Below are 27,539 nucleotides of genomic sequence, written 5' to 3' on the forward strand. Positions count from 1 at the left end.
CTGTATTGGAGTCCCCCATACACAGAACACTAAGTTGCCAACTCGGTCAGGAGTTGGCAAATTGAAAGGAAAACCATGATAGTCTATCTGTGTTTCTTGCGACCAAGTCTAACAGGTTGGAGAATTAAAGTCCAAAAAATATGTTAACCACCCACTATAGAAAGTAAAGGCACTTCAAGTGCCAGATTCACTTCACAAGAGTTTATAGTAAGGGAAATGTTGCATTACACTGTGAACCTAAGGGGAAGGTGTGCCATTAGATCTGTGTAACTAAAGAAAATGATATTAATTTCTGGCAGATCAGATAGTGTTTATGCACATTTTTATTACATAGACCCAACTGAAGACAATTTAAGCTTTGCAGCCGCTTCAGTGCAATCTGAATATGCTGACTTTGGCATGGCAAGAAACGGTGCAGAAAAGTGTATTTCTGAGCTGCTGTTTGCACGACTGGTCACCTGTTTTTAATACACAGTCTTATTTTCTCATGCAGGGGAGGGAAATACCATCATGTGTATTAATAACATCTCATAAACACATTTGTGAATGTGGCCATTCTTTTATTGATCTCCAAATAATGGAAAATCAGTCTCCAAACATATTAATTGGCAACATGTGCAAAGCAGCTGAGTATTTCTGTTCACTGGACAAGTGAAATATAAGGGGGGTGGAGAAAGAAAACCATCTGGCTTTTTGTGTGGATCTAGCTACACCCCTGCCACAACACTTCACCATTGTGACATCAAGTTTCACGTATGAAACACTTATGAAAAAGCACTTTTTTTACATTTTGATAGTAAGACACTGCCCAGAAGATTATCGGAATCGATCGGATCATTTTGCCTAATCACAGTGACGGAATGCAGGTCATTAAGTGAGGAACACATCAAAGAGTCAATGCTCTTTTTTTTTTTTTTAAGCCTTCCTGATCCTCGTCTGGTTGATTTTTGACCAGAACAGGCCATAGGCTAGTGATGGGTCTACCCCTGTTCAACAGGCTAAATTGTAGCATTACTGAATACGATAGCTGTCACTCAGTGCTTATATTACTAAGCAGCCAGACTAGGGAATGTTGATCACTTTTTGGACTATAAACTACAAAAGAGCTCATAGGATCAAGTAAGTAAGTCTGCATTAATTCATGTTTTAATAAAGATTCTCTTTAAATAAAGACCTAATTTGGCCTTCCAAGAGAGTGACCCAGTGTCAGACTGGAATGCGGGGCCCACCATAAAACCATAGACCACTGCCCCCCTCTCCAAACTATTTTTCCTTCTCTCCTTACGCAACCTCTTTATTATCCTAGTCATTTTATTTATATATTATATACAACCGTCTATTTAGCCTCTTTTTCCCCACCAGAAACAGGTATGGCCATAAATTGGCCTAAAGGTTAGCAGCAGAAGGGCCCGCTAGGGTTTTTCCTGGTATCCCGATGGGTCAGTCCGACACTGGAGTCTCTTCAGCTAAGTTGCAACATGTTGCTGACCCACCCCTTGCTTATATCTCCCAGTGGCCTCAAACCAGGTGTATTGCCAAACAGGCTCCTGTGGGATGCTATTCCACATAGGTGCTACCAAATGGCCAAACACAGCCCTTATCTTGCACCAGCCAGGAACATTAATCCTTCTGTTACTCCCCAACTTTCTTTAATCTGAATGTTGCTCACAGGTAAAAAGTGTTGGGGAAACCTGGGTTAGGGCACTAGCAGTAAGTTGTCCCAGTGTGAGAAAGAAGTAAGGCAGCCCTTTACTGTATAAATAATATTATGGGGATCTAGTAATCATGAACTCCTTATTCAGAATACACCTAACCCTCATTAAAGGGGTTGTTCACCTTCCAAACACTTTTTTGAGTTGAGTTGTTTTCAGATTGTTCACCATAAACAAACACTTTTTTGAGTTGAGTTGTTTTCAGATTGTTCACCATAAACAAAGACTTTTTTCAATTGCTTTCCGTCTTTTACTACTTTCCCAAAATGTAAGTTTAACATTTATTGTTCCTGTCTCTAGTGTTTCAGTTTGGCAGGAACATTCATAACTGTTAGAATTTACAAATTACCCTGCAGTGGATAATTCTTCATTCATGCCTGATCCACTATATTCTTGTAATAAGACTCTTACTGATTATTTTTGTGTGGTTTTTCAACATTTTAGTAGATACTATGCCATACCTCCCAACTGTCCCTCTTTTGACAGCTCAACCCGCAGTCCCTAGTTTGTACTGTGCCTATGATGTTTCTAACTTAATTGGTTTTTGGCAGAGAGCCCATAACAGCCACAGCTGCAGATAAGATACTTTAGTAACAATTTCGAGATCAGCAAATAAGTAATTGTAACAATATAAGATAACAGGTCTCTTGGGAGAAGTTAGACTCACAGCTTAAAGGACCAGTAACATAAAAAAAAATGAGTTTCTACTTAACTTTAAAAAAAACACCAAGGCAGTTTTAACTTTCAATTCGCCGGGCGACTATCCATCGTGCGGCATTTGATTTCTCCTTCCTGGCTATCTCCTATAGAAGGCAGGTAGGAGAAATCGAGTGCCGCAAGATGCAGAGAATCTGTAAGTAATTTTTAAATAAAAACTTTGCGAATTGAAAGTTAAAACTGCCTTGGTGTTTTTTTTCATTAAGTAGAAACTATTTTTTTTTTTTTTTTTTAAAAATTGTTGCTGGTCTTTTAAAGGGCAATTCACCGTCATTAGCAAAATTGTAATAACTGAAAAAAACACAAAAATATGTTGAAACTTTCATAACCTGCCAAATTTTGTAAAATGAGCATGGTAATTAGGGGGTGTGACCACAAAATGGGCGTGGTCAAAAATTAGCGAGAGGGTGCAGGTTGAGCTCTTCGCCTGCTCTCCCCGCCCACAACCGTCAAATGCTGGCTTCCAACTTCCATGTTCGTCTTTTATAGACACTCGTCTAGCCCCTTTTGTGATGTCATTGTGGGTCTTTAAAAGCACCCGGAAGCGCGGATGTGGGCGCGGGCTAATGGAGGGCAGGTTAGGGACAGGCAAATCCTGACCCTCACATCACTAGTATCTACCATTTTTATTTTGGAGAGGAGGGTTCTACATATAGGCAATTTCCCTCTATACATTAGTTGTGGTTTTCATGAATTTATAGATTAAACCCTTGCTATTATTAGAGAGGGAGTGGAGGCCAAACCTGGTTGCTGGGTGTCCTATTTTTTTTTAAGACCCCCAGATATTGTTCTGCTACAATAAGAAATTCCTCAATTATATTCTTTAATAAGCCTTTTTGGTTGAGCAGGGTTAGCATTAAAAGCCAATTGCTTACATTCAGCATTAGCATAATTGACAATAACTAGTCTAACTGGATTCCCATTATACCCTGTGTTTGTCTAAACCTTTTAATAAAATCTGGCAGATGGGATAGTCAAATATGTATCACTGGTAAGTCGATCTATGTGTCTTTTGTCCCTGGGGGTCAATGGCACTTCAGAATTGGAGCTCCCAAACTATTGGGAATAATTTGCATAAATCAAGTCAACTGTTTGACCTCTAGTTTTTGAGAACTCCCAGCATCCCACCACACACATCTGGGAGTTTTATTTCAACAGTGTGACAATTGCACTATCCTTAGGATGACAGAAAAATGGTAGCTAAAATAAAAACACACAAAGGTGCACAGATAAAAAATGCACATGTGAATCTATTTGCTATTAATAGCACATTTAGTGCAGCTCGGAATAGGGCTCAGAGCTAGGTGTAGACCTTCATTTGGCATAAACTTATTAATATCATATAGTCCTTGAACCTTGGCCATATTTCATTATCATATCAAGATATAGAAAGAGTTGAGCAACTGCCATGTAATGTTGTAATGGATACATATTGAAGTAATATGAGAAAACAAGATACTTATTTTGCCTGTGTATGTGCTCTAGGGTACAGTACTCCAAGAGTTGCCTTTTGTGCACATTTGGGCAGAAGTTCAACAGAATAGTTGCCACTTTGATCGCTCTTCTGTTTTATGATTGTGCACAGAGGGCACCTTCTGTGGAATTCCCAACTTTCAATGTTATCTTTTCAATCTAAAATTTTGTTGGCACCTCTCATATATGATATACAGGTATGGGATCAGTTATCTGGAAACCCATTATCCTAATAGCTCCCATAGACTTTTTAAAGAAATAATTAAAATTTTTGAACAAAAAATTTACATTTTGATCATGAGGCAAAAGCAACGGAGGCAAAACAATCTTATTGAATTTATTTAATGTTTGTAAGGTTGACTAAGGGTACGTACATCTAATCTAACATTTGTATTTTTAGTTTATTCAATATTCTGAATACTTGATTATAATTATATGAGTGAGTAGCAACATAGCAGAGGCATTTTCTATAATCTGTCGTAGAAACAGTCTCTGCTGGTCAGGTATAACCATTTTAATTGCATTGAAACCTTACCTTTCATGCACAATCTTCAACTCTTCATCAGTATCCTTCCAGTTTCCACAATTAGGTGTTAGCTTTCCTCCATAAGTTGTCTGCTCTTTTTCATCTTCCCTTTGTGCTCAATAGTTCTACATTCTCTCCCCTCTGTTGCTTATAAACCCACTACCATTGGATGTTGACTGTCCTCCTTCAGCCATCAGTTGTAAGACAATTATATGGCCTCATCCCTCCTTGCCCTAAGCCTGGGACTATTGAAATGGAATGAAGTTGGAATTAGGGATAAGGCAAGGAGTCTTATGTACCGATGGAGGAAAACTGACAATCAGCAGAGGAAGAGTATAGAGGTAAAGTGCCAGCCCATGGAAGATGAAGGAGGCTAATGACCAAAATAGGTTTGAGGAGGGATTGTGATCCAATGGAGTATGTGCTAAGGGGCAGAAAGGATTAGGACTTGAGAGAATGAAATGTACATGGTACAAAACCTGCACTAACCTCCGTATCTAACAGCTAGCCACGAAACGCCTAAAGTGGTCAGCCTACAATATTTTCTGGGCATGCCTTTACCATTTTTTAACAATTCCTTAATAAATTTCTGTTTTTTACGGACGAATAATCGTCTCGTTTTGGTGCACCATTTTTTCTTGTGCTCTATATGGAACCTGGTGAGTGAGATCGCAGTGTTTGTGCAGCACGCTGGAGCTGACACCACCTTTATTCATTACCGAAAGTTTTCTACAAGCAATCTAAACATGAAAGAGTTCACGATCCCATGGTTTAAAATAGAAAATTATCATGGTAGCTTTTCAGTCTGACAACTGGGAAACTGACAATGTGCACAATTTGGCAGGAGATGAGTGAATAGGATCCGTCATGGCTACGCCTATTACCATGAAACACTTGAGGCATAAGTTGCCGGGATCTGGTCTCTGGACTAAATTTCGCCGTTGGGCACAAGGTATTAAGTTATGCATTTCTTTGTGACACCAGAATAAAAATAACATAATCATGTTTCACATAAGCCTATGTTAAATGCACAGTGATTTGTAAATACTCTCTTTACCTTTTGCATGGGTAAGGCGATCGTAGCCAGACATCCAGGGTTTCAGTAAATGACCCCCATAAACTTTATATTGCTGCTACTTCCTGGCAAGTCTGCTAGCAAAGAATGCCAGTGAATTCTTACACATTTGCTGATACATTCTGTCTACGTTGCTCACCATATTATAACTTTTTGTTTTTAGAAAGTGCCTATAATATTACAATTCTGAAAAGCTCAATGTTAAATTGCAACGGTCTAGTCACAGTATTTTGTTACTTGCACTTACTTAGAACAGCTTCTAGAAAGAGCCATAAAGCAGAAATCATTATTGTTCCTTGGAAATATTTCTTATAAAAGTGGAAAAAAAGGCTGAATGTAGAATAACAATGGAAATGTATAGCTGAGATTTCTATTTTGTCATTGTGTTCCCCTGCTTGTGGGAAAAAGTAGGAAGTAGGAAATCTGCCTTAAATCTAAAACATCTGGTCTCAGTATTGCTATATTCAATTTTTTATGTATTTACAGAACAACCTTTCTGTTGTTGGAAGCCTCTTGTATCCAAATTGTTGTGACTGGGTGTGGGATACATTATCTGGAGTGATTAAACCTGAGATTTTCTGCATAAGGGATCTTTCCTTAATGTAGAGGCCTAGGCATTTAACATTTAAAAATACAGTAGACTTGTGCTATCTACATGGATTTAGGCATTGTCAGACTGGGACACCAGGGGCCCACCAAAAGCCTTAGACCAGGGGCCCACTCTCAGTACTATTATTCTTCCTCTCCTCACTCAACCTCTATTGTAATAGTTCCTTTTCTTTATGTATTACTAATTATTATCCCATCTATTTAGCCTCTTTGTTCTCATAGAAATAGGGAATGGCCATGAAATAGGCCAAATGTTTAGCAGCATGAGGATCCACTGACACCTGGGCCCACCGGGAGTTTTCCTGGTATCCCAGTGGGCCAGTCCAACACTGGATTTAAGCAAGTTTAGCGAACACTAGTTGAAAGGTGTTTCAAAATTTTTAAAAATGAAATAGTAGCTTGTACTTGATCCAAACTAAGATATAATTAATCCTTATTGGAAGCAAAACCAGCCTATTGGGTTTATTTAATGTTTAAATTAATTTCTAGTAGACTTAAGGCATGAATACCCAAATTACGGAAAGATCCGTTATCCGGAAAACCCCAGGTCCCAAGCATTCTGGATAACAGGTCCCATACCTGTACAGGGAAAAAGAAAATCTGTTATTAGTGAACAATTGATTATTTAAAGGGAACCTCTCCCCTAAAACTTTTTTATTTAATTCTAAGAAACTTTCTCATACACTTATAGAGTTATTTATCAACCTTTGTTTGTCATGATCTTCGATATGATAACTATTTGCTGAGTTTTACTAGCAAGTAGTGCTCGGCTTGGTGGTGTTTAATGTTGTGGTGTGTTGCAGCAGTAAAGCCTTTCCTGGCTGCAATGTTGCAAAAAGAAAAGACCACTGATTTTGCTGTGGTCAATGCTGTCTGTATGCAACTGTAGTTTAGCAGATGCCAGCACATTTATTCCTCCTACATTATATGCATTTAGGGATTGATACTGGAGAACTGCCAGGTTGCCACACGGCACAGGTTCTTTGCCAACAGTGAGGAGTGGAATTGATACCCGGTTCATCCAGAAAGGGTTAATATTGAGAAGGCCTGTACACGGCCTTTGGAATAAATCTATGCTTTATTGTGGCTTTATTTGTCCTTTTACAGGACACCCAACATACAAATAATGTAGCTCCACAATGAGCATGCCACATGAGCTGTTAAATTGGTTTGTGCATGCGGTCATCTGGATCTCTTTAGTGACCCGAGTATGATGCTTGTAAATTCCATGCAATGACTTGCAATGCTTGCATGCTTAGATGCTTGCTTGGTTAGTAGCCATTGAGCACACTGGGGGAGACTAGTCCACCGCACCAAGAAAGCATTGTGGAAAGAGTAACCTAATTCACCAAGATTGCAGAATGGTCTGAAATAATTTGCAAACATCGGCAGTTTGTTTATTGCCATTATTTATCCTGACTATTGTATTTTTCCACAAATAAAGAATTTGACTTTATCTTTTACTTAGTTTTTGGGCCTGCATAATTAATAAGGTGTCATGGCTATATGATTGTACCCACTACTCTCAATTAATATTTAGTGTTTTCTTGGGTTTTGAAATCATTTAATGGGGGGGGGGACAAAAACATGTAGTTTCTGACTGTACACAGTCACAGGGCTGCGATTTGGCTTGCTATGCCTTTGCCTGGCTACTTGTCATGAAATATATGCAAAGTGCATTAACGGGAGCCGCTCCAGGGACAGCTGCTGGCTGCTTTTACAGACTCTCCAGGCATTTCCTACAACAATCCCTGACTCTGCGTGTGGCCACAAAAAGCAATTATTCCAACACTGCCAAGGCCATTCACACGGTCTCTGATCTGTTGATAACACTGAGGTGATTGTAGCACCGACACGAGCAGCATACGGCACATCAGATGTTGTTAGACTACAAGTCCCAATATCCCATTGACACCTGAAGGCTGTCACCTGGAGTAAAGGATTAGCTGGTTTGTAGCTTGAGGCCAACATTTGTTTTACTCCTTTTGGGCCAGCACAGTAGATATTTTGTGAACAGGTGATGAATTGTGCTCTCTAACCCCAAACTGTTCTTCTAAAGCTGGCCGAACACAAGAAGAAGTACTCATCTGAAAGACAGATCGTGTTGTAACTGATAAACTCAAAGATTGAACATGAATAAAAATTGCTAATAATTTTGACATTCAGTTGAATTCCAGTTGATCCCCTTCTAGTGTCTTATGTGCAACTTGTTGCTCTACAAGCCTTGTGAAGTTGCACCCAAAGGCTTCAATGAAGATCCTCATTTATAGTTCTTGCAATGGAGAAGAGTCCTGGAGACAAAAGTTTACTGTCAAACACAGGCTGCTTCAGTGTGGCAATCAACAGGAGGCTAAGAAAAATACAATTATAGTGCTTATTAGAATTTCTTGATGTGTGGCTCATGGGTACAGATAGTTGGCTCATTTGCTCTAGCTGAATACATAATTGGAGGGGAATCTTTTCCAGAAAGGAAAGACATTGAACTCTGTGTTTGAACTGTTATTTTAAACCAGATTGGCTGACCATTTTTCCATGAATTAGTCCAAGGCCTGTTATAGAGAGTATAGCTGACCATGCAAGGCCTGAAAAAACTTTCCGACTTGGCTCCTCTAAACCAAGTTGGCAGCTTTTTGGCTTGTCAGTTGAGCCCTTAGGAGCTCCTGCCCAATATATGTCTGAATGAAAATCTGGCAGATATAGATTGGGCAGATTTGAAAATCCCATATGGTGCGCCACATTTTAATGTGAAAAAAGTTGGAGAGCAACATAATCATGCTAAAAGTTCCCAAGGGTGCAAAATAAGTGCTTTGATTGACCATCTGGTAGCCCCTATTTAGACTGACAGCCTACAGGAGGCTCTGTTTGGCAGTACACCTGGTTTTTATGCAACCAAAACTTGCCTTCAAGCCAGGAATTGAAAAATAATCACCTGCACTGAGGCCACTGGGAGCAACATTCAAGGGGTTGGAGAGCAACATGTTGCTCATGAGCCACTGGTTTGGGTTCACTGATCTAAATGGATCATCCATATTTGAACCACCATGTTGGTTTCCATATTAGGAAAATAACTGCTCCTTTGGTGGCATTGCCTAACAAGTGAATTTGACAATATACTGTATGCTATACTTAGTAAAGTTGACCATACACCGGCAGATTTTAGCTGCTTTTTGACTACTCCATCATTGTCTGTAAAAATCCCATCTTGTGGGGCTGCAGGGGCCTACATGTAATCCTGTCATAGATCTTTTGGCTAGACTAGATGGTCATATCAACCCAATTAGGTTGACCGCTTAGGTATCTAAATCAGTCAAAAAATCACTTATTCATGGGCCCTACCAGACAACTGGTTCTTCCAAGTATGGCCATCCTAAGGTATACGTTCTCATGATGTGTTGGATAGTTATCTTTAACCAAAAACTAAATACATTTTTCTCTCTTGTCTTCACAGAGGTTAATTTGAAAGTACATGTGAGTGATGCTAGTACTCACCAGCCCATCGCAGATGCAGTTATCGAGATCTTCGCCAATCAGGTATCTGCTGCATCTGGAACCACAGGAGCTGATGGAACAGCATTAGTCAAGCTTCAGTATAAATTGGGCAGCCAGCTTATTGTCACAGCAACCAAACAAGCCTATGTGCCAAATTCTGCACCTTGGAGACCTCTGAGATTGCCTGGTAAGCACTGTGTGTAGTTTTTATAAAGACACAGACTAGACATTCTGTTTCAGACATCTGCTGACCATGAAAGATGATGCTGTACTATCTGTGCCTATATAGAGATCTATTCTGTCAATTACAAAAAAGAGCACAAAAGAGACAAAGACAAGAGACACCTTAACATTAGTGTCAATCCTCATATTTAAAGGGATTGTTAAGATAACTTTTAGTATGATGTAGAAGGTGATATTTTGAGACAATTTGCTATTGGTTTTAATTTTTTATTACTTTATTTTCAGCAGCTTTCCGGTTTGCAATTTCAGCAATCTGGTCGCTAGAATCCAAATTACCCTAGCAACAATGCATTGATTTGAATAAGAGACTGGAATATGAATAGGAGAGGCCTGAATAGAAAGATGAGTAAGAAAAAGTAGCAATAACAATACATTTGTAGCCTTAGTATTTGCTTTTTAGAAGCGGTCAGCGATGCCCATTTGAAAGCTGCAAAGAATCAGAAGAAAGGGGCAAATAAATCAAAAACTATAAAAAATAATACACCCCTTTAATACTGTAGAACAGGATCCACCAGACCTTTAGCTACAGTTGTGTCCAATCTACATTTTTGAGTCTACTCTAAACATTGCTATTTTGTATTGAAGAAAAGATACCAAAATGAGCATATTTAGCACACTGGTACTATTAAGAAAAGAGAATACAACAAAGTAGAAAAAATTATAGCCAGCTCCTGCCAGTTATCTCAAAGCTTTCCCCTAAAAAAGAAAATATTCATTAAAGGACAATTATTGAGAAATTCATTGGGGGGAGCCGAATTGTTAGACACCCCACAATTAATTGGTCCATCATTCCTTTTCTCTAACAAATGCACTGGCCAAGGACATGTTTTAGCAGAGTATTATCTACTACGTTTGTCTTTCTCGGATTCCTTGTGCTTTCCTGGGCCAGGCAGTGATTTTATCAACTTTAATTTTGGGCAGTTGTAATAGAAATGCCGGCCTTAAATCCAAGGTTAGCGATTATATTCACTGAGGGATGCCTAGCCACTGCCCAGAGAATTTACCTGTCATTGTCCTTTAAAAATAATTAGAGCAGCTGATAACATGCTTAGCCGGAGAAGCCCAATGTTTTTATATTTGGCCACACATCTCCTTGACCTGAACGTCTGGTAAGTATGGTGCGCAGCTTTTAATTGCCCACAACCAAACATGCCTACTGGTTCATCGATACATTTCTCATCCCCTGAAATTCACCATCGATAAACTTCTGCTGCCTTTTTTTTGTAATTCCATACATTTTTCAGCGACATAGTAACAGAGATGCTTACGATGCTTTGCTCTGTTTGGAATGTTGATAAATGCAGAAACCTATATGATTTGCTTCCTGGAGGTCTTGTTTTTAGGCCAAATGTTGCTGTTCTACAGAACTACAAAGGCTCATGAAAAAAAACTGAATCATTTAATGTAAATGAAAGCCAGTGTTGTTTGTTATTCTGTTGTTAGGGGAAAAAATAACACCCCTCATTACGTTCTCAGTTTATCTGATGCTGATGTCTGCTGAGTAAATGTCAGCAGCTGGAGATTCGGGGAAGGTTCCTATGGGAGAATCATTTCCACATTATGACTAAATGGAGCACGTGGTCAGACCCTCAGTAGTGATGTGCGGGTCAGGATTTTCCTGACCCGCACCCGACCCTAACCCGCCCTGCTGCAGCCCTCGCACGCCTGCACCCACGCTTCCGGGGTTCTTTTATAGACCCATGCCGACTCGCCGATGACATCACAATGACGTCACAAAAGGGGCGGGGCGAGCAGACGCTAGACTATAAAACTGGAACCCGGAAGTCAGATGTCGGAATTTGAATTTGGCAGGAGAAGAGCTCAAGCTGCACCCGCCCGCCACCCGCGAGGAGTAGTGCAAGGTCGACCCGAACCCGCCCAACCCACGGGTCCCGCGGGTATCGGGACGGCCCGCACATCACTACTCCTCAGATCTTAATTGTTTTATTTATAAATTGTTATAAATATTTGGATTAAATTCCCCGCATGCCAAAGGGGTACAACAATGCTTATTTCACAGGCAGCTGTCTTTGATTTAATTGATTTCGATTTAGTGGTTTCAGGTTAGTTGAATCTAATCTGTATATAAAATGGGGATTTATAAGTGGGATAAGCAGCCTGCAGCCTTTGAGCTTTTGTTCAGTTGGGAATCTCCACTACCAAGTGTCTACTTATTTGAAATCTGTTTGTCAATTTCCAAACCAGAGCAAGTCTGAAGGTGGCCATAGAAGTAGCAATCCACTCGTTTGTCGCCAAATGAGCGGATCTCTCCCCGATATGCCCACATTGATGTTCGCAATAACGGGCTGATCCGATCGTGGGCCCTAGGGCCAAACGATTGGATCATAATGCATCCGATATGGGTGGTTGGATCGCGGGGCCGCATACAGGCACAGATGCAGCTGTGATCCGACGGGATTTTTTAACCTGCCTGATCGATATCTGGCAGACTTTTGGCCAGATATCGATCGGGAAAGCCCGTCGGATGGCCCCACACACGGGCCAATAGCTGCGAACTTGGTCTTTCAGCAGCTTTTATTTATAGGGGCCTTTAGCGCTAGTTGTGCTCAATGAAAGTCTGCTCCCACTTGCCACCCCTCCTTGCTTGCCCGCTGGCCACAGTAGTGCCCCCATTCACCACCAAGTCCCCCACTGGGGGTCCCACTATGTGGTCTGCTTACCCTTCAGGAAGTTAGAATAAGCCAGGATTGTCTGAGTAGAGTGTATAGTGCAGTACCCTCCAGTTGCTGCATAGGCTGCTATTCCTATGGCCTATTCTGAAAAGTGAATAAAATACTGTAGGGCTGACCGGCTGTGGGTTGTCTTGATTCTGAGTGACTAACCTGCCCTTAAAGGGACAATTAGATAGTATTTTTTACTTGGTCTTAGATAAGGCAGAACATTGCAGCCATAGTTTTATTATATTTCTGTGTGAAGTTATTAATCACACTTGGGGAAGAGGGACTTGGGGTCCAGCCAGAAGGACAGTCATGATGAGATTTAGGGGAATACCCGTTTATTATTCGAGGTGATTCTAAATGCTCATCTTGAAGGGCGACTAGGGAGAGCTTTTGAAAGAACATTAATTTGTGTTTTATAAGGGGACCCTGACCAAATGTTGAACTTTTGTGCATCGGCCTGGGTGCTTGCTATTTTCTAACATCAGGAGGGGTGGACTGGGGCATTTTATCCAGCACTGTTTTTCATGTGCCACTGGGTTTAGGTTGAAACTCCTGTTTTTACTACAGATTTTCAGAAATGAATTAAGTCCTAATCATTGTGAACTGCAACATTGCAAATGATCACTTCAGTCAATCTGTAGCTGCAACAAAGTTTCAGTTGTGAGGCTGCCATTGTGAAGCGGCCCAGAAGCACTGGTTCATTCTGCAGCCTCTGGAATAAGTAATACATTGGCTTCTGTTTCTTGCACATTGTAATACAGATAATGTTTGGTGTGACATATTTTCCTTTTTTTTTTTCTTGCAGTTTTTTCCTCGCTAAGCCTTGGTTTATTGCCTGAGCGTTCTGCCACGCTCATGGTATATGATGATATTGTGCAGATTGTCTCAGGATTTCAAGGTTTGTGTATTTTGTCTATTTTTTACTGTTTCTGTACCAATAGTATGTGGAAATTTATAATGTGCATATATTGTAAAACTTTTTTTTTTGTTGTACAGACTGGTATGGTGCAGCAGCACATGATAGAATTTGCCTTAAAGGAGAATTCAACCCCCCCTAAGCGCTAAAATCCCTCCCCTGTGTTGGCCCTCCTCCCCCCGGGCAAATGCATTTGCCCGGGGGAAAGGGAGAAACTGACAAATATTCAGTGAATAATATATGTGTGTGAAGGAGGTCGTTGAAAGTTGTCAAGACTTTAATTTTAAATACAAAAGCTACTTCAATAAACTAACTAATTGGTCATGCTTGAGAGGCAACTAAAAATGCTCAATGTGTAAAACATCCATGTGCTGAAAATCCGTGAACTCCGCTGTAGAGGACATAGAAGGAGGGGTTCCTTCTATGTCCTCTACAGCGGAGTTCACGGCAGCCATCTTCTCCAGAGCGCTCTTCTTCCTCTTCTACTGCGCATGCGCTGAAAGTCACGAAGTTGCCGAAAAAAGAAATCGGAAACTTCATGAAATTCGGCCACATGCGCAGTTTGAGGCATTTGCCGGTACGGAGCTACTGTTCATGTGCCCGAATTTCATGAAGTTTCTGATTTCTTTTTTCGGCAACTTCGTGATGCGCCACCAAATGCCGGTTTTGCTTCCAATAAGGATTAATAATATCTTAGTTGTGATCAAGTACAAACTACAGTTTTATTATTACAGAGAAAAAGGAAATCGTTTTTAAAAATTTGGATAATTTGGATAAAATGGAGTCTATGAGCCTTTCCATAATTTGGAGCTTTCTGTATAACAGGTTTCTGGATAAGGGACCCCATACCTGTACTACCAAATTTTTTTAAAAAAAAACTTTTTGATGTTACTGGTCTTTTAAGCAATTTGGCTTGAGAGGCAACTAAAAATGCTCAATGTGTAAAACATCCATGTGCTGAAAATCCTTTACAGGTAAATCACTGTGCACTCATTTATTTATTTTAAGGCTGTTACTCCTTAAGGATTGTCCAGGAGACTTGATATAATTCCCACTGAGCAGCATGACCAATTAGTTACTTTATTGAAGTAGCTTTTGTATTTAAAATTAAAGTCTTGACAGCTTTAAAAGACCTCCTTCACACACATATATTATTCACTGAATATTTGTCAGTTTCTCCCTGTTGCATATGAAAATTATCTTTTTTTTAAAGGGTAGCCTTTTTTAAGTTTTTATGTTATATATATTCTTTTTGCAGGCAGCCGCACTCTGATCCGGATTTGTGCTGGTTCAAATAATGCATGTAATTTTCACATAGAGCCGCACTCCATTTATCAAGTGAATCAAGTTATATTTATTTGCATAAATCTTCGTGTCCAACGTTTCGACCCACCTTAGGGCCTTTCACAAAGATTTATGCAAATAAATATAACTTGATTCACTTGATAAATGGAGTGTGGCTCTATATATACACACACATACATGGTACACACACAAGTACAGGAGTTAAATTCCCAAGCATAATCACACACATGGTACTTCCCAGGAATTTATGATGAAATTCATTTATGATGCATGTTGGTAAAACAGGATGAGCAGATCTGTGGCAGTATTGCACCGTTGAAACTGTGCTCATTTGCTCAGTCAGTGTTGGAGTGGCTCTCCTGTGAATTAGTAAGCCACAAATCATGGGTTATAAGCCTCATTTCCCTTGCAAGGGGTGACAGTAGGTTATGCAGCTCTAACAATGGTGAGCAAAGCCTAGAACGTAGGCAGTCACAAACCGGGCCCTTTATAATTAATGAAAACATTATGTTCTGTCTTCTCTGCCCCCTCATGTGATGGCTTTTGCATCTGCCCTTTGAGACTCTGAATAATTGATTGTGCCATTTAATGTACAGGGAGGGGCGACTTCTAGTTCAGATTAAATTATTATTATTATAATATTATGAAATTATTATTATATTATGAGAAATTATATTATTATTATTATTATGTATTATTATGTACGGGATCTGTTTGGAACCTGACTGCAGAAGTGCACCTGTTTGTATTGGGGACCTTTTAATGCACTCTCACCCCAGCTAGGGACAAATGCTTAAGTGCAAGATGTCAGACGTTAGAGCTGTGATTCAATCAGCTCCAACAGCCTTTTGCTTAGAGTTCGTCATTGTCCTTGTCCATGTAATCATCAATATGTATCGTTGAAGGGGTCAAGATAGGGTTTATAGATTTATGTAGTAGTCATGTAGGGACCTTTTAAAGGATGAGCCTGAAGTAACTGCAGCACTAGACTCTGCTTCTATTATATGGTGCCCCTGCCTCTATACCTTCTGTATTGGTCAGTATATGTTGTTATTGTTCTATATTGACAAATACACACACCCTTCTATTGTACAGAGTTTTGGAATATGTTGTTGCTTTTGAAGGAGTGTCTTGTTCGGTTGGCACTTAGCTAATGGACACTATAATTATTATTATTGCTAGTTTCATTAGATACTGCACCTGTGTCACATCTTAGCTATGCCACCGATATGTTTAACAAGCTATAAAAATGATTACAAAACAGTGGGCATAACATTAGTACAGGTATGGGATCCGTTATCCAGAAACCCATTATCCATAAAGATCCGAATTATGGAAAGGCGGTCTCCCATAGACTTCATTATAATCAAATAGTCAACATTTTGAGAAATGATTTCCTTTTTTTCTGTAATAATGAAACAGTACCTTGTACTTGATCCCAACTAAGATATAATTAATCCCTATTGGACTTAAAACCAGCCAATTGGGCTCATTAAATGTTTACATGATTTTCTAGTAGATTTGAGGTATGAAGATCCAAATTACGGAAATATCCGTTCTCTGTAAAACCCCGGGTCGAGAGCGTTCTGGATAATAGTTACCATACCTGTATCAGCAAAACAACAAATTAGAAGTAACAAATAAGGGGTCACTACATTGATAAGTAACAATAAGTGCATTATTAGAAATACAATTCACGTAAATATAAAATCTAATTAAAATACAGATTAAGTGCTCAGTGTCAAGGAGACAAAAGGATTGAGGACCCTACCCCGTGGGGCTTACAGTCTAAATGAAAGGGGAACATACAGACACGATTCGGAAGACATTCAGCCAAATCTTTCACAAAGGATTCAGGGGTTTGGCCAAATCCCCAAATAGTGGATTTAGTACATCCCTAGATGTAACTGTCATAAAACACTCATTACTAGGATCAGTTTACCCTGGCCTGTGCTGTTTGCTTGTTACTGTATACATTACAAAATTAACTAATAGCTTTGATATCTGTGTTACTTAAAGATATTTTATTTGGACATTATTCAGTTTGCAAAATATTCTTTATCTGTCTATAGGTAACCACAAGGATAGTAATGGTTATACATTTATAGGGAAGGAACCGATATTATCTGAGAAGTCTTTAATTTTAATCCTAATGTATTTTTGAGGTTCAGAAGCTGTTCTTTGCACTGTAAGCCTATCCTTTATTGTCTGCCACAAGTAAATGCCGAAATAAAGGAAGTTTATTACTGCAGGTATGGATCCGTCATACAATAACCCGTTATCCAGAAAACTCCGAATTATGGAAAGGCCATCTCCCCTAGATTCCATTTCATCAAAATAATCCAAAATTGTAAAAGTAATTCCCCTTTTCTCTTTAATAATACAAGTACAACAGTACATTGTACTTGATCCAACATAAGATATAATTAATGCCTATGATTAAGTGTCCTGTGTGGACACGAAACGCGTCAGGCTTTGATTTTTTATACAAGATGCAATAAAACTTTTTTGTACTACTTTATAAATATTTTCAGACTCCTGGATTCTACTTAATTTGATAATATTTTTTGGGGGTATCGGAGTAAGTGCCAGCTCTATTTTTCTGGTTTTCAAAGATATAATTAATCCTTATTGGAAGGAAATCAGCGTATTGGGGTTATTTAATGTTTACATGATTTTCTAGTAGACTTAATGTATTCTGGATAACCGGTCCCATACCTGTATAATCTGTACAACCAACTGGTCTCAACCGACTGAGACTTAATTGAATATATGTAGATACACGGTTTTGTTTGTTTTCTGTACGTTTGGTGCATAAACCTCTTTATTGCATAGCATTGTGGAATATAATGGCACTTTATGAATGTGTAATATAATGTGAACATATAGATATATGGGTGTATGAGCCACGTGTCCTATTGGTGGAGTGTATGTCTCACTGCCTTGGTGCATTCCATTCAAAATATGATTGCAGTGCTTCTCTGAATGTTTCCTTCAGCTGCATGCTTATACAGGTATGGGACCTTTTATCCAAAATGCTGGACCTGGGTTATTTTGGATCTTCATATCTTAAATCTACTAGAATTTCATGGAAACATTAAGGGGCAGATTTATCAACGGTCGAATTTCTTGGTAATGGGAGTTTTTTTAAACTCCCACCAACTCTAAATTCGAATAAAAAAAGACCAACCGAAATTTGTAAAAAAATAAATCTAATTTTTTAACTTTGAGTGAATAAGCTGTATTCGATCGTTCGTAACGAATTTGGATCGTTGTAGATCGAATTCAAGTAGAAGTTTTTTCATAAAATAACTTTGATTTTTCGAAGTCCACCAAATGACTCCAAATAGGTTCTAGAAGGTCCCCCATAGGCTAAAACAGCAATTCGGCAGGTTTTTAGATGACAAATAGTCAAAGTAAAATTTTTAAAGAGAAAATACATCTTGATATTCGAATTTTCAATTTTTTTTCAAATTTGGATTACTCCCTAGTCGAAGTACACTAAAATTAGCTCGAAATTGAAATTCAAAAATTAGGTTTTTCAATTCGACCCATGATAAATCTGCCCCTAAATAAACCCAAGAGGCTGGTTCTGCTTTCATCTTAGTTGAGATCAAGTACAAGATACTGTTTTATTATTACAGAGAAAAAGGAAATAATTCTTAAAAATTTGGATTAGTTAATTATAATGGAGTCTATGGGAGACAGCCTTTCTGTAATTCGGAGCTTTCTGGATAACGGGTACCTGGATAACGGATCCCATCCTCCAATCCCCATGAAACCTCATTTTTACATCCTCTGATTTTAAGTTTTCCTCCATATTTTTTTTTTTATGGTCCCACCTTTATATTTTGCATAATACATTTCCCTGATTTAACATTTTCCAAGAATTTAATCTATTTGGTTCTGCTCCCCTGAAAAAAGTTAAATAGGGGTTCTACTGTAATATTGTACTAATATATATTTTTTAATATTGATTTGCTCTTTGCAGGATCAAGGTTACAGCCTCGAGTTCACTTTCAGAGAAGGGCATTGAACCTGCCAGGAAACGCCACTTATAAGGGCCTTGCTGCTTTTCTTACAGCTGCTAGTGCACCCTGGGAAATTGACAGTTTTCCGTATCTGCAAGGATCAGATGGCAACTCTACAGGTACCTCCTTAAACACAATCTCTAGCCAGGCTTGCAGGATTAATTTATTTTGGGTGTGAACTTTTGCAAAAGGGTGATTGGCTTTCTCTTGGATCCTGCTGCTCACATCTTTTAAGTTAGTTCTTTGCAGATAGGAAACCAGGAGAGGTATCGGGTGAAAGAGTGCCATACAGACAAGTTTAATCAAGGGAAAGAAAAACAAAAACAGCAAAGTCAATGATATAGTTAGTAAAAAAAAAAATAGGGAGTCTTATCGTCAACGCATGTTAAGATATTAATTAGCAAAGCAGCTTGACCTTGGACAATTGGACTATTGTTATTGCTGCATTAACCATAAGTTAATATACATGTTATAATTTGGATCTCCATAACTTAAGTCTTCTAAAAAATCATTCAAACATTAATAAAATCTAATAGGATTGTTTAAAATTGATTAAAATACATGTATAGGACCTGTTATCCAGAATGTGCGGGACAGGGTTTTCCAGATTTTCCGTAATTTGGATCTTCATACCTTAAGCCTACTAGAAAATCATGTAAACATTAAATAAACCTAATAAGCTGGTTTTGCTTCCAATAAAGAATAATTATATCTTAGTTTGGATCAAGTACAAGGTGCGGTTTTATTATTACTGAGAAAAAATCATTTTTTTAATTTTGGATAAAATGTAGTCTATGGGAGACGGCCATTTCGTAATTCGGAGCTTTCTGGTTAACAGGTTTCTGGATAAGGGATCCCATACCTTTATATTTGTGCTAGAATGTATAATAAGTAAAACAAATTGATATTTCATAAATTGTTTTCAGTTTTGGGAAAATATGTACAATTTCTGACGTTCTTGCCTACAATCTTTAAAATTATTGCAGAGAAAAAAATAAATAATTTTTAAAAATTATATTTATTTGATTAAAATGGGAGATTTTGGAGCTTTCTGGATAACAGGTTTCTGGATAACTGATCCCATACCTGAATATATATATTTGTACTCGAAAGAAGGTGATGTATAATGAGTAAAACAGATAGGTATTTCATAAATTGCTTTCAGTTTTGGGAAAATGTGTGCAAGTTCTGGCAATTATTGTGGTTTTGCCTACAATCTTTAAAATAAGCAATAAGGATTCTAGTTGACAAAGCAATTATCTCCCTCACCTAGATAATAGTTCCTCAAAGTTCTTCTAGTCTTCTTTTGTTGTCTACATGTAGGCCAATGTCACACATATTTAAGCAGTCCGTTATTCAGGTTTGACTGATTTTCCATTTTCTCTGTAATAATAAGACGACACTTTTTACTTGATGGTAACTAAACTAGTATATTTTAGTTGGAGAACAATCCTAATTTTAATACTTATGTTAACGTTGTTAGTACCCTTAATAAAAGGTGTTCCACTTTATGGAAAGACTCTTTATCCAGAAATCGGCAGATTCCAAATAGTTTGTATTATTCAGAGGCTGGCCGTGCGCCCTATGCAGCCCAGCTCGCCCCCCATCCCCGGCGGATGCGCGTTAGCGTTCAAGCCTAATGCCAGGTCCGGTCTGGTGGTTGGCAGAAGAGGTACCTGCCCAGTGCCCCCAATTATTGCATACTAGGCAGCTGCCTCTTCTGCCTACCCATTGTTCCGGCCCTGGTATTATTATTATGCCATACATATATGAACCCATTAATGTTTTGGTCTTTTGTGTGAAAGAGAAACATGCATTTCTGTTTAAGCTTGTATAAAAAAAGTACTATATATATTAAAAGTACTATATATATATTTATATTAAAAGTAATATATATATATATATATATATATATATAATATATATATATATATATATATATATATATATATATATATATATATACTGAGAAAAACCATATTTGCTGCTTTGGAAAAAAACAAGGTTGTTCCCATGGACTTTTAAAGGGACTTGTTTTCCTATTATAAGTGCGCTGAATGTTATTGACATGCTTTATTTACTATATTCAAATTCTCATTCTCTCTCATCCAAGTCTCTGCCAAACATTTTTTAAGTTGTAATACTGTGCTAGCATACAGAACAGCGGGGCTGACATCTACAATAGCCCAATTGGTATAGTATATAAAGAAGACTATAAAAGAGACTGAATAAGATTAGTAGGAGAAAGCTCCTACAAGTTGAGCATCTTGGAATTGAAGAATATAAGCATGGAGTTACCACTTGTGAGCCAAATGTTATAATAATAATAATAATAATGAGGATGATGGGTACTATTAATCTATATCTATTTAAAATAAGGGCTAATGGTTTAACTGAATCGTAGCAGGACTTCATGTGGAGCTTCTAAAGTACTAGGGTAACATGACATGCAGCTTCTTGTCTCTGCAACTTGCGAATTCTTTGAGACAAAGTCTCCAATCCCCTACCTTTAAATAGGGCAAATATCTGAAATCCTTGAAACCATAATCTTTTTCTCCTTGTAAATTCTATGCTTTGGCGCTAAAACTGTTCTTGGCAAAGACATTGATTTTGATATCCATCTGTGGAATTACCTTTACAATTAAATGAGTATTTCTGTACGGGCAGATATTCATCACTGATATCTTTGTACCATGGTCCAATGACTGGTTTAATAATGTTGTGTTCAGTATTGCTTTAAGGAGCGGTAACATTGGTATGTGTATTTTGAATCTGACTATACAAATAGAATTATAGTTTTCTTCTTCTTCATTTTGTTTCTTTGTCTGTTTTCCTTGCCTGCCCACAAAAGGATTTTTCCACAACTGTTGGTTGTGCTGTATGGAGCCAGTTCAGTCACCTGTGTTCAAGAGGCTATGAACCCTTAAAGGAGAAATAAACCCTTAATACACTAAAAAACCCTACCCTACATAGACCCCCCTCCCCCCAGCCTAGCTGCCCCCACGCAAATGCCCCTAACTCTTTACTTACCCCTCCATGCAGATTCTGTCCAGTGGAGTTCACTGGTGCCATCTTCAGCCGCTTCGGTAATCTTCGGAATGAGACCGGCGTTTTCAGTTGAGTTTCAGTGCATGCACAGTTGTCGGGGGATAAAAAATTGCTCCAACTGCGCATACGCCGCTCTGCTGGTCTCATTAGAAGATTACTGAGGGGAAGAAGATTGTGCCAGTGAACTCCGCCGGACAGAATCTGCACAGAGGGGTAAGTAAAGAGTTAGGGGCAGCTAGGCTGGGGGGAGGGGGGTCTATGTAGGGTAGGGGGGTAGGGTTAAGGGTATGTTTCTCCTTCAAGACCTAAAAGATAGATTATGAATTAAAGATTAATAAAGAAACTGAAATACAATTCATGCACACTAGCACAGGGTACACAGCAAGGTCTTTTTTGGCTACCTACCTGCTGGCCAGTGGTTTGGACCATATTGCAATATACACCCATCAGGACATCATTGCGCCCCTCATGCAACAGGATTTTTTTAAATTGCTTAATAGATATCTGGCTTCCTTTAGCCATGTACGGTACAGGTATGGGACCTGTTATCCAGAATATTAGGGACCTGGAATTTTTGAAAATTTGGATCTCCATGCCTTAAAGGAATAGTAGCACCAAAAAATAAAAAGAGCTTTAAAGGAAAAACATTATAATATATATATATATTGTTATAAACTGCTTCAGAAACACAACTATAGTTTATATAAACAAGTTGCAGTGTAGCCATGGAGGCAGCCATTCAAGCAGAATACACAATAGATAACAGATAAGTTCTGAAGAATCCCATTGTATGCTACAGAGCTTATCTGTTATCTGCTGTGTATCCTGTGCCGGTTCTCCTTTTTCAGCTTTGAATGGCTGCCCTCATGGCTACACAGCAGCTTGTTTATATAAACAATTGTGTTTCTGAAGCAAACGAGGTGATTAGTCCCCGAAGAAGAGGAGATTTGTCGCCTGAGATACTGTTGGTCGTTAAACAGAACAACCAACCTAATTTGGGTAGCCTCCTATAATTTTTTTTTCATTTTTTACATTTATCTATTGTTATTATATACGCAGGCGAGCTGCTTCCATGAGGCAAGTTGAGAAACTCGGCTCAGGCTGCAAAGTGGCAAGGAGTGGCAAAAAAGCCACTGGTAAATTTAAGAAATTCCGGGGGGTTTTTTCGTCTGAATTACGACTCTAATAGTGCAGAGAGCACAATTGTGCTCTTAGCACTAGCTATACTAGAAGAACCACCTCAGTGAGGCAAGGACCCCCGAAACGCCCCTGTATATACACTAACTTCATGCAGACTAAAAATCGTGTAAACTGTGGCTTTAAAAAAAATAAACTGCTAAAAGTGCAGATCTGAGCATACTATAAATATCTAGACTAGTATATAAACCTAAGGTAGGGGCATAAAGTCTGTGGTAGGGTTATTGATCTGTTATGTAAGCAGCCATGTAAGACTGCCAGATAGCTAATGTGAAATCAATATTTTTAGTGAATTAAAATAGGGAGATACACTGTAGGGATGCTGCTTTAGAATTATAGGAAAATAAAAGCTGCCAACGTGGCTGCTTGAGCTGGTTTTGGTGCTGTATAAAGTTTGAGGATAGAGCCAATAGGGTTTTAATCCTTAAAGCCTAAAAGGTAGATTACAAATTAAAGATCAATAAAGAAACTGAAATACCTGTATCACAATTCATCTCCATATCTACTAAAATCATTTCAACTTGAATTAAACCCAACAGGATTGTTTTGCCTCCAGTAAGGATCAAATATATATTAGTTTGGGTCAAGTACAAGGTATTGTTTTATTAAGAAAAAGAAAATAGTTTGTTTAAACTTTAGAATTATTCGATTAAAATGGAGTTGTAGCCTTACGGTCCGAATAATAGACTTATAATCATCTTCTCACAATTTAGTGGCACGATCAGAACCAGAGTAAAGGGCACAGGAAGGTTCACTCAATACTCGATCAGGCAAGTTAGTACAAGCAAATGTTTTTGGGGGGCATTGGCTAAGGTTTTGGGAATCTTTGTTTTCCTCCAAGCGGTCCCAGAATCTACGGTTGATTATGTAGCCATGGAGTCTGGACAATCTGCTCATTATGTATATTGGTTACCAGGGTGGCACTTCCAAGCCCAACAACAAGCAAGCAGCAGCAGATGCTCATTTTAAATCTAAGTAGCCCCAAAATGACGTTCATATACAACACACACATTTTTTTTATCCACAGATACGGGGTGTCTAGTTATGGCTAGTCTGGAATGCTACAAGTGCAATGTGTGTGCCATGTACTATAAAGCGCTCATTGTAAACCATGTTGTCGTATACCTTGCACTGCGTGTAGTTTTTTTTTTTTTTTTATGTCATTGTGATAGGTGCAATGCTGCAGGAATTCTAGGACATGTACTGCATTGTGGAACAAAAAAGATGTGGCTTTATCCCAATCAGTATGCAACTTAATATGTAAAACCCTTAAAGTTAAAGTAACATCAAAAAAATGAAGTGTTTTAAAGTAATCAATATATAATGTTGTCCTGCACTGGTACTGGTGTTTGCTTTAGAAACACTGCTATTGTGTATATAAACAAGCTGCTGTGTAGCAATGGGGGCAGCCATTCAAGCACAGGACACATGGTAGATAACAGATAAGTTCTGTAGAATCCCATTGTATACTACAGAGCATATCTGATGTGCCTTTTCTCCTTTTTCAACTTTAAATCGCTGCCCCCATGGCTACACAGCAGCTTGTTTATATAAACTATAGTAAACAAAGCAAACACCAGTACCAGTGCAGGACAACATTATATATTGATTACTTTAAAACACTTCATTATTTGATGTTACTTTAACTTTCAGGGTTTTAGATATTAAGTTGCATACTGATTGAGATAACGCCACATCTTTTTTGTTCCACAATACAGTATTTATACGCTTTTTAGTACATGGCACACACCTGGCACTCGTAGCATTCCAGGTGCCACCCAGGCGAGCCATGCTGTCCTTGCCACAAAAGTGCTGCTCATCACATAACATTTATTTAAATACCATTTTAAATACTTTGCACAATAAAGGAACGTCTTGTTGGATAATCTCAGTTCTCAAATTTGTTTTTATCAATCCCATGGTATTTGTTCCCTGCTGAGTGCTTATGCCCCCCCCCCTATACTTATTGTCATTCTTTTCATGTTCTAGGAAATAGCAGGTTTGACCTCACCCCAGTTACTGCTGTCAGCTTCCATTTGTTAAACAGTGAAGGGACGGACATCCCTGTGAATGGTCCTATTTATGTGACTGTCCCTCTGCCTACACACAGCAGCCTGAAGCACAATGCACACGTCCCCGCGTGGAGGTTTGATCAAAAGCACGGTAAGCACCTACTGTCCCTCACACTTTCTGTCTTTCCTTTAAAAGTCCACTACTTCTATAATATTGAAGTTACTTTCTAAATTTTATTCTTGCTTTGTTTTTCCAGCCTTCTATAAAGTTGTTAAAGCTTACATTTTCAGGCTTGCATTAGACTTCATTATTCTTTTTCCTCTGTTCCTTGTTTCTTCACTTAGCTGTCTTCCAGCTCGGATTCCCTTAGTGCAGGGGTCCCCAACCTTTTTTTTTACCAGTGAACCACATTCAGATGCAAAAAGATTTGGGGAGAAACACAAGCATAAACAAATTTGAAAACCGGAAATAAGGCTCTTAAAGTACCAGGAGCGGCATTTTTGCCACCCCTGGTACCTAGTGGGGCGCTGCCGTCTGAGGCGAGTTTCTCAACTCGCCTCATTGGCGAAACACCCCTAACCCCTGCTCTGAGGCTACTAAGAGCAATATCCAAGGGGTTGGAGAGAAACATTTTGCTTACAAGCCACTGGTTGGGATCACTGCCTTAGTGGAATCCAGCAAGAAATATAGTCTGATCATGTAGTCAGTCAAAAAACAACACATTATGGAAAAGAGATTATTATGGAAAGCAGTCGGCATAGCAATCAAAGGGCAAATTTATTTATATATATATATATATAGAAGACAGCTTACCGGCACTCACGATAGTTCAGTATATTCTGCCGGGGTGCCGACCACAAAATAGCAATAGTAATGTCTGTAAGTAGAAGCCGCACTCACAGGTCTTAGCAGAGGGCATTGTTAATAAAATTCTTTTGTTTCTTCTAAGACCTGTGAGTGCGACTTCTACTTACAGACATTAATATATACAGGTATATATGGTACTTATTATCCAGAATGCTTGGGACCTGGGGCTTTCCAGATAACGGGTCTTTCCGTAATTTGGATTTCCGTAATAGATCCCATACCTGTATATGTACTGTATATGTAAGTGGTTCTCTGTTTGGTACCCTTGCTGCTCATGGAAGGAATGCACTCATGTATACCATAATCCAAATGGCACTTGCATAAACAGCAACATGCAGGGATTTTGATGTTTTTTTATTCAGATCTCAGCAGACATTTTGGGGGAACCCCCCCCCTTCTTTAAGTGCTCTTGCATGTATTTAAGTCATCTAAAAGTCGTCATCATTAGTTATGTTTTTATGCTTCTAAAAATTGTAGTTCAGCTGAAGGTATACATTAATATAGGAAATGACATATCTTAGGCCAGTGGGTAGAGCATTCCAAATGACAATGCACAGGAAAGAGTATGAACTGGAATATGTAGGAGTATAGCTTGATGTATTTTAGTAATCATAGCTGTTGCACTGGATTCCTCCCAGGAGTGTCCCTGAGCATTGTAAGTAGCCCAAGATCTAATACAGTTTTCCACATTCATTTTGTCCGCGTATAAGATCAACTTTTATAGAATAATAATTGTAAATAGATTGCAGGGATATCCAAAGGTTGAACTACAACTTCCAGCAGCCTCCCATTTAATTTCTATTAGTAACTGTGGTTCAGCCTCCACTGGAGGGGCAGCGGGACGACATGCCTGACTTATTAATGTATTTTCTTTTATTGAAGTGTTAGAATTGGATGTTATTCTCTTAAAACACTTGTGTTGGAAACAGAACTGAAAGATTGTTTATTCTCTGTGGGGAAGTCTCTCTTGTGTTGGCAGTGACCTGGCCGAGGGTATTGTTTCAGACTGGTTTTGTTTAAGATCACAATGACACAAGGTCAGTTGCCTCTATTAAAAGGTTTCTTTTGAATTTCATTTATTTGTATTTTCCTAAGCAGATTGCATTTCTCATCCATTATTCTTACATCCCACATTTTTCCTGTCTATTTCCGTCACATTAGCTCAAACACTGATGGCTCTTACACTTTTATTGTAACATTTAGCTCAGTCACCAAGAGCTCTTGCAATTAGGTGTCTGATTTTGACATTTGACATTATTTGATATGTCTACTTTTTGTTCTTCCTTTTAATTTGCAAGAGGGAAATTGTACAGATATTTTTTACTTTTGATTTTCCCTAATATTTTCTGTGAAGTTGTTATTGGTACATAATATTGTTGTCTAAGGTGTGCTATTTTGTTGTGTGGCTGAGTATTCTTTATCAACTCCCACAGTTCTTCAACCTGGGGCAGTTGTGTATTAAGAGAGGCCAAGACTGAAGGCCAGTTAGGGTGAAAATTGGGTTGTTCTCCTACGTCCGGGACGCATTTTCAACAGCCACCTCCCGGCCACCTGCCCTCTTGCCTGCTCATCCTCCCTTCCTCTTGCCCGCCCATCCTCCCTCCCTCTTACCCTCCTATCCTCCCTCCCTCTTGTCC

General features: G+C 38.7%; 1 protein-coding gene across 2 annotated transcripts in view; it reads left to right on the top strand.

Moving 5' to 3' along the window:
• fam171a1.S (family with sequence similarity 171 member A1 S homeolog) overlaps window positions 1-27,539 on the top strand; it is a 67,428-nt gene that overhangs the window by 22,686 nt on the left and 17,203 nt on the right. For both annotated transcript variants that reach the window (NM_001127859.1, XM_041567056.1), the window contains 4 exon segments: window positions 9,561-9,788; window positions 13,331-13,423; window positions 18,738-18,896; window positions 25,012-25,185. In NM_001127859.1, the coding sequence (NP_001121331.1) occupies window positions 9,561-9,788; window positions 13,331-13,423; window positions 18,738-18,896; window positions 25,012-25,185 (654 nt within the window).

Source organism: Xenopus laevis, chromosome 6S (genome assembly GCF_017654675.1).
Source record: "Xenopus laevis strain J_2021 chromosome 6S, Xenopus_laevis_v10.1, whole genome shotgun sequence".
NCBI lineage: Eukaryota > Metazoa > Chordata > Amphibia > Anura > Pipidae > Xenopus > Xenopus laevis.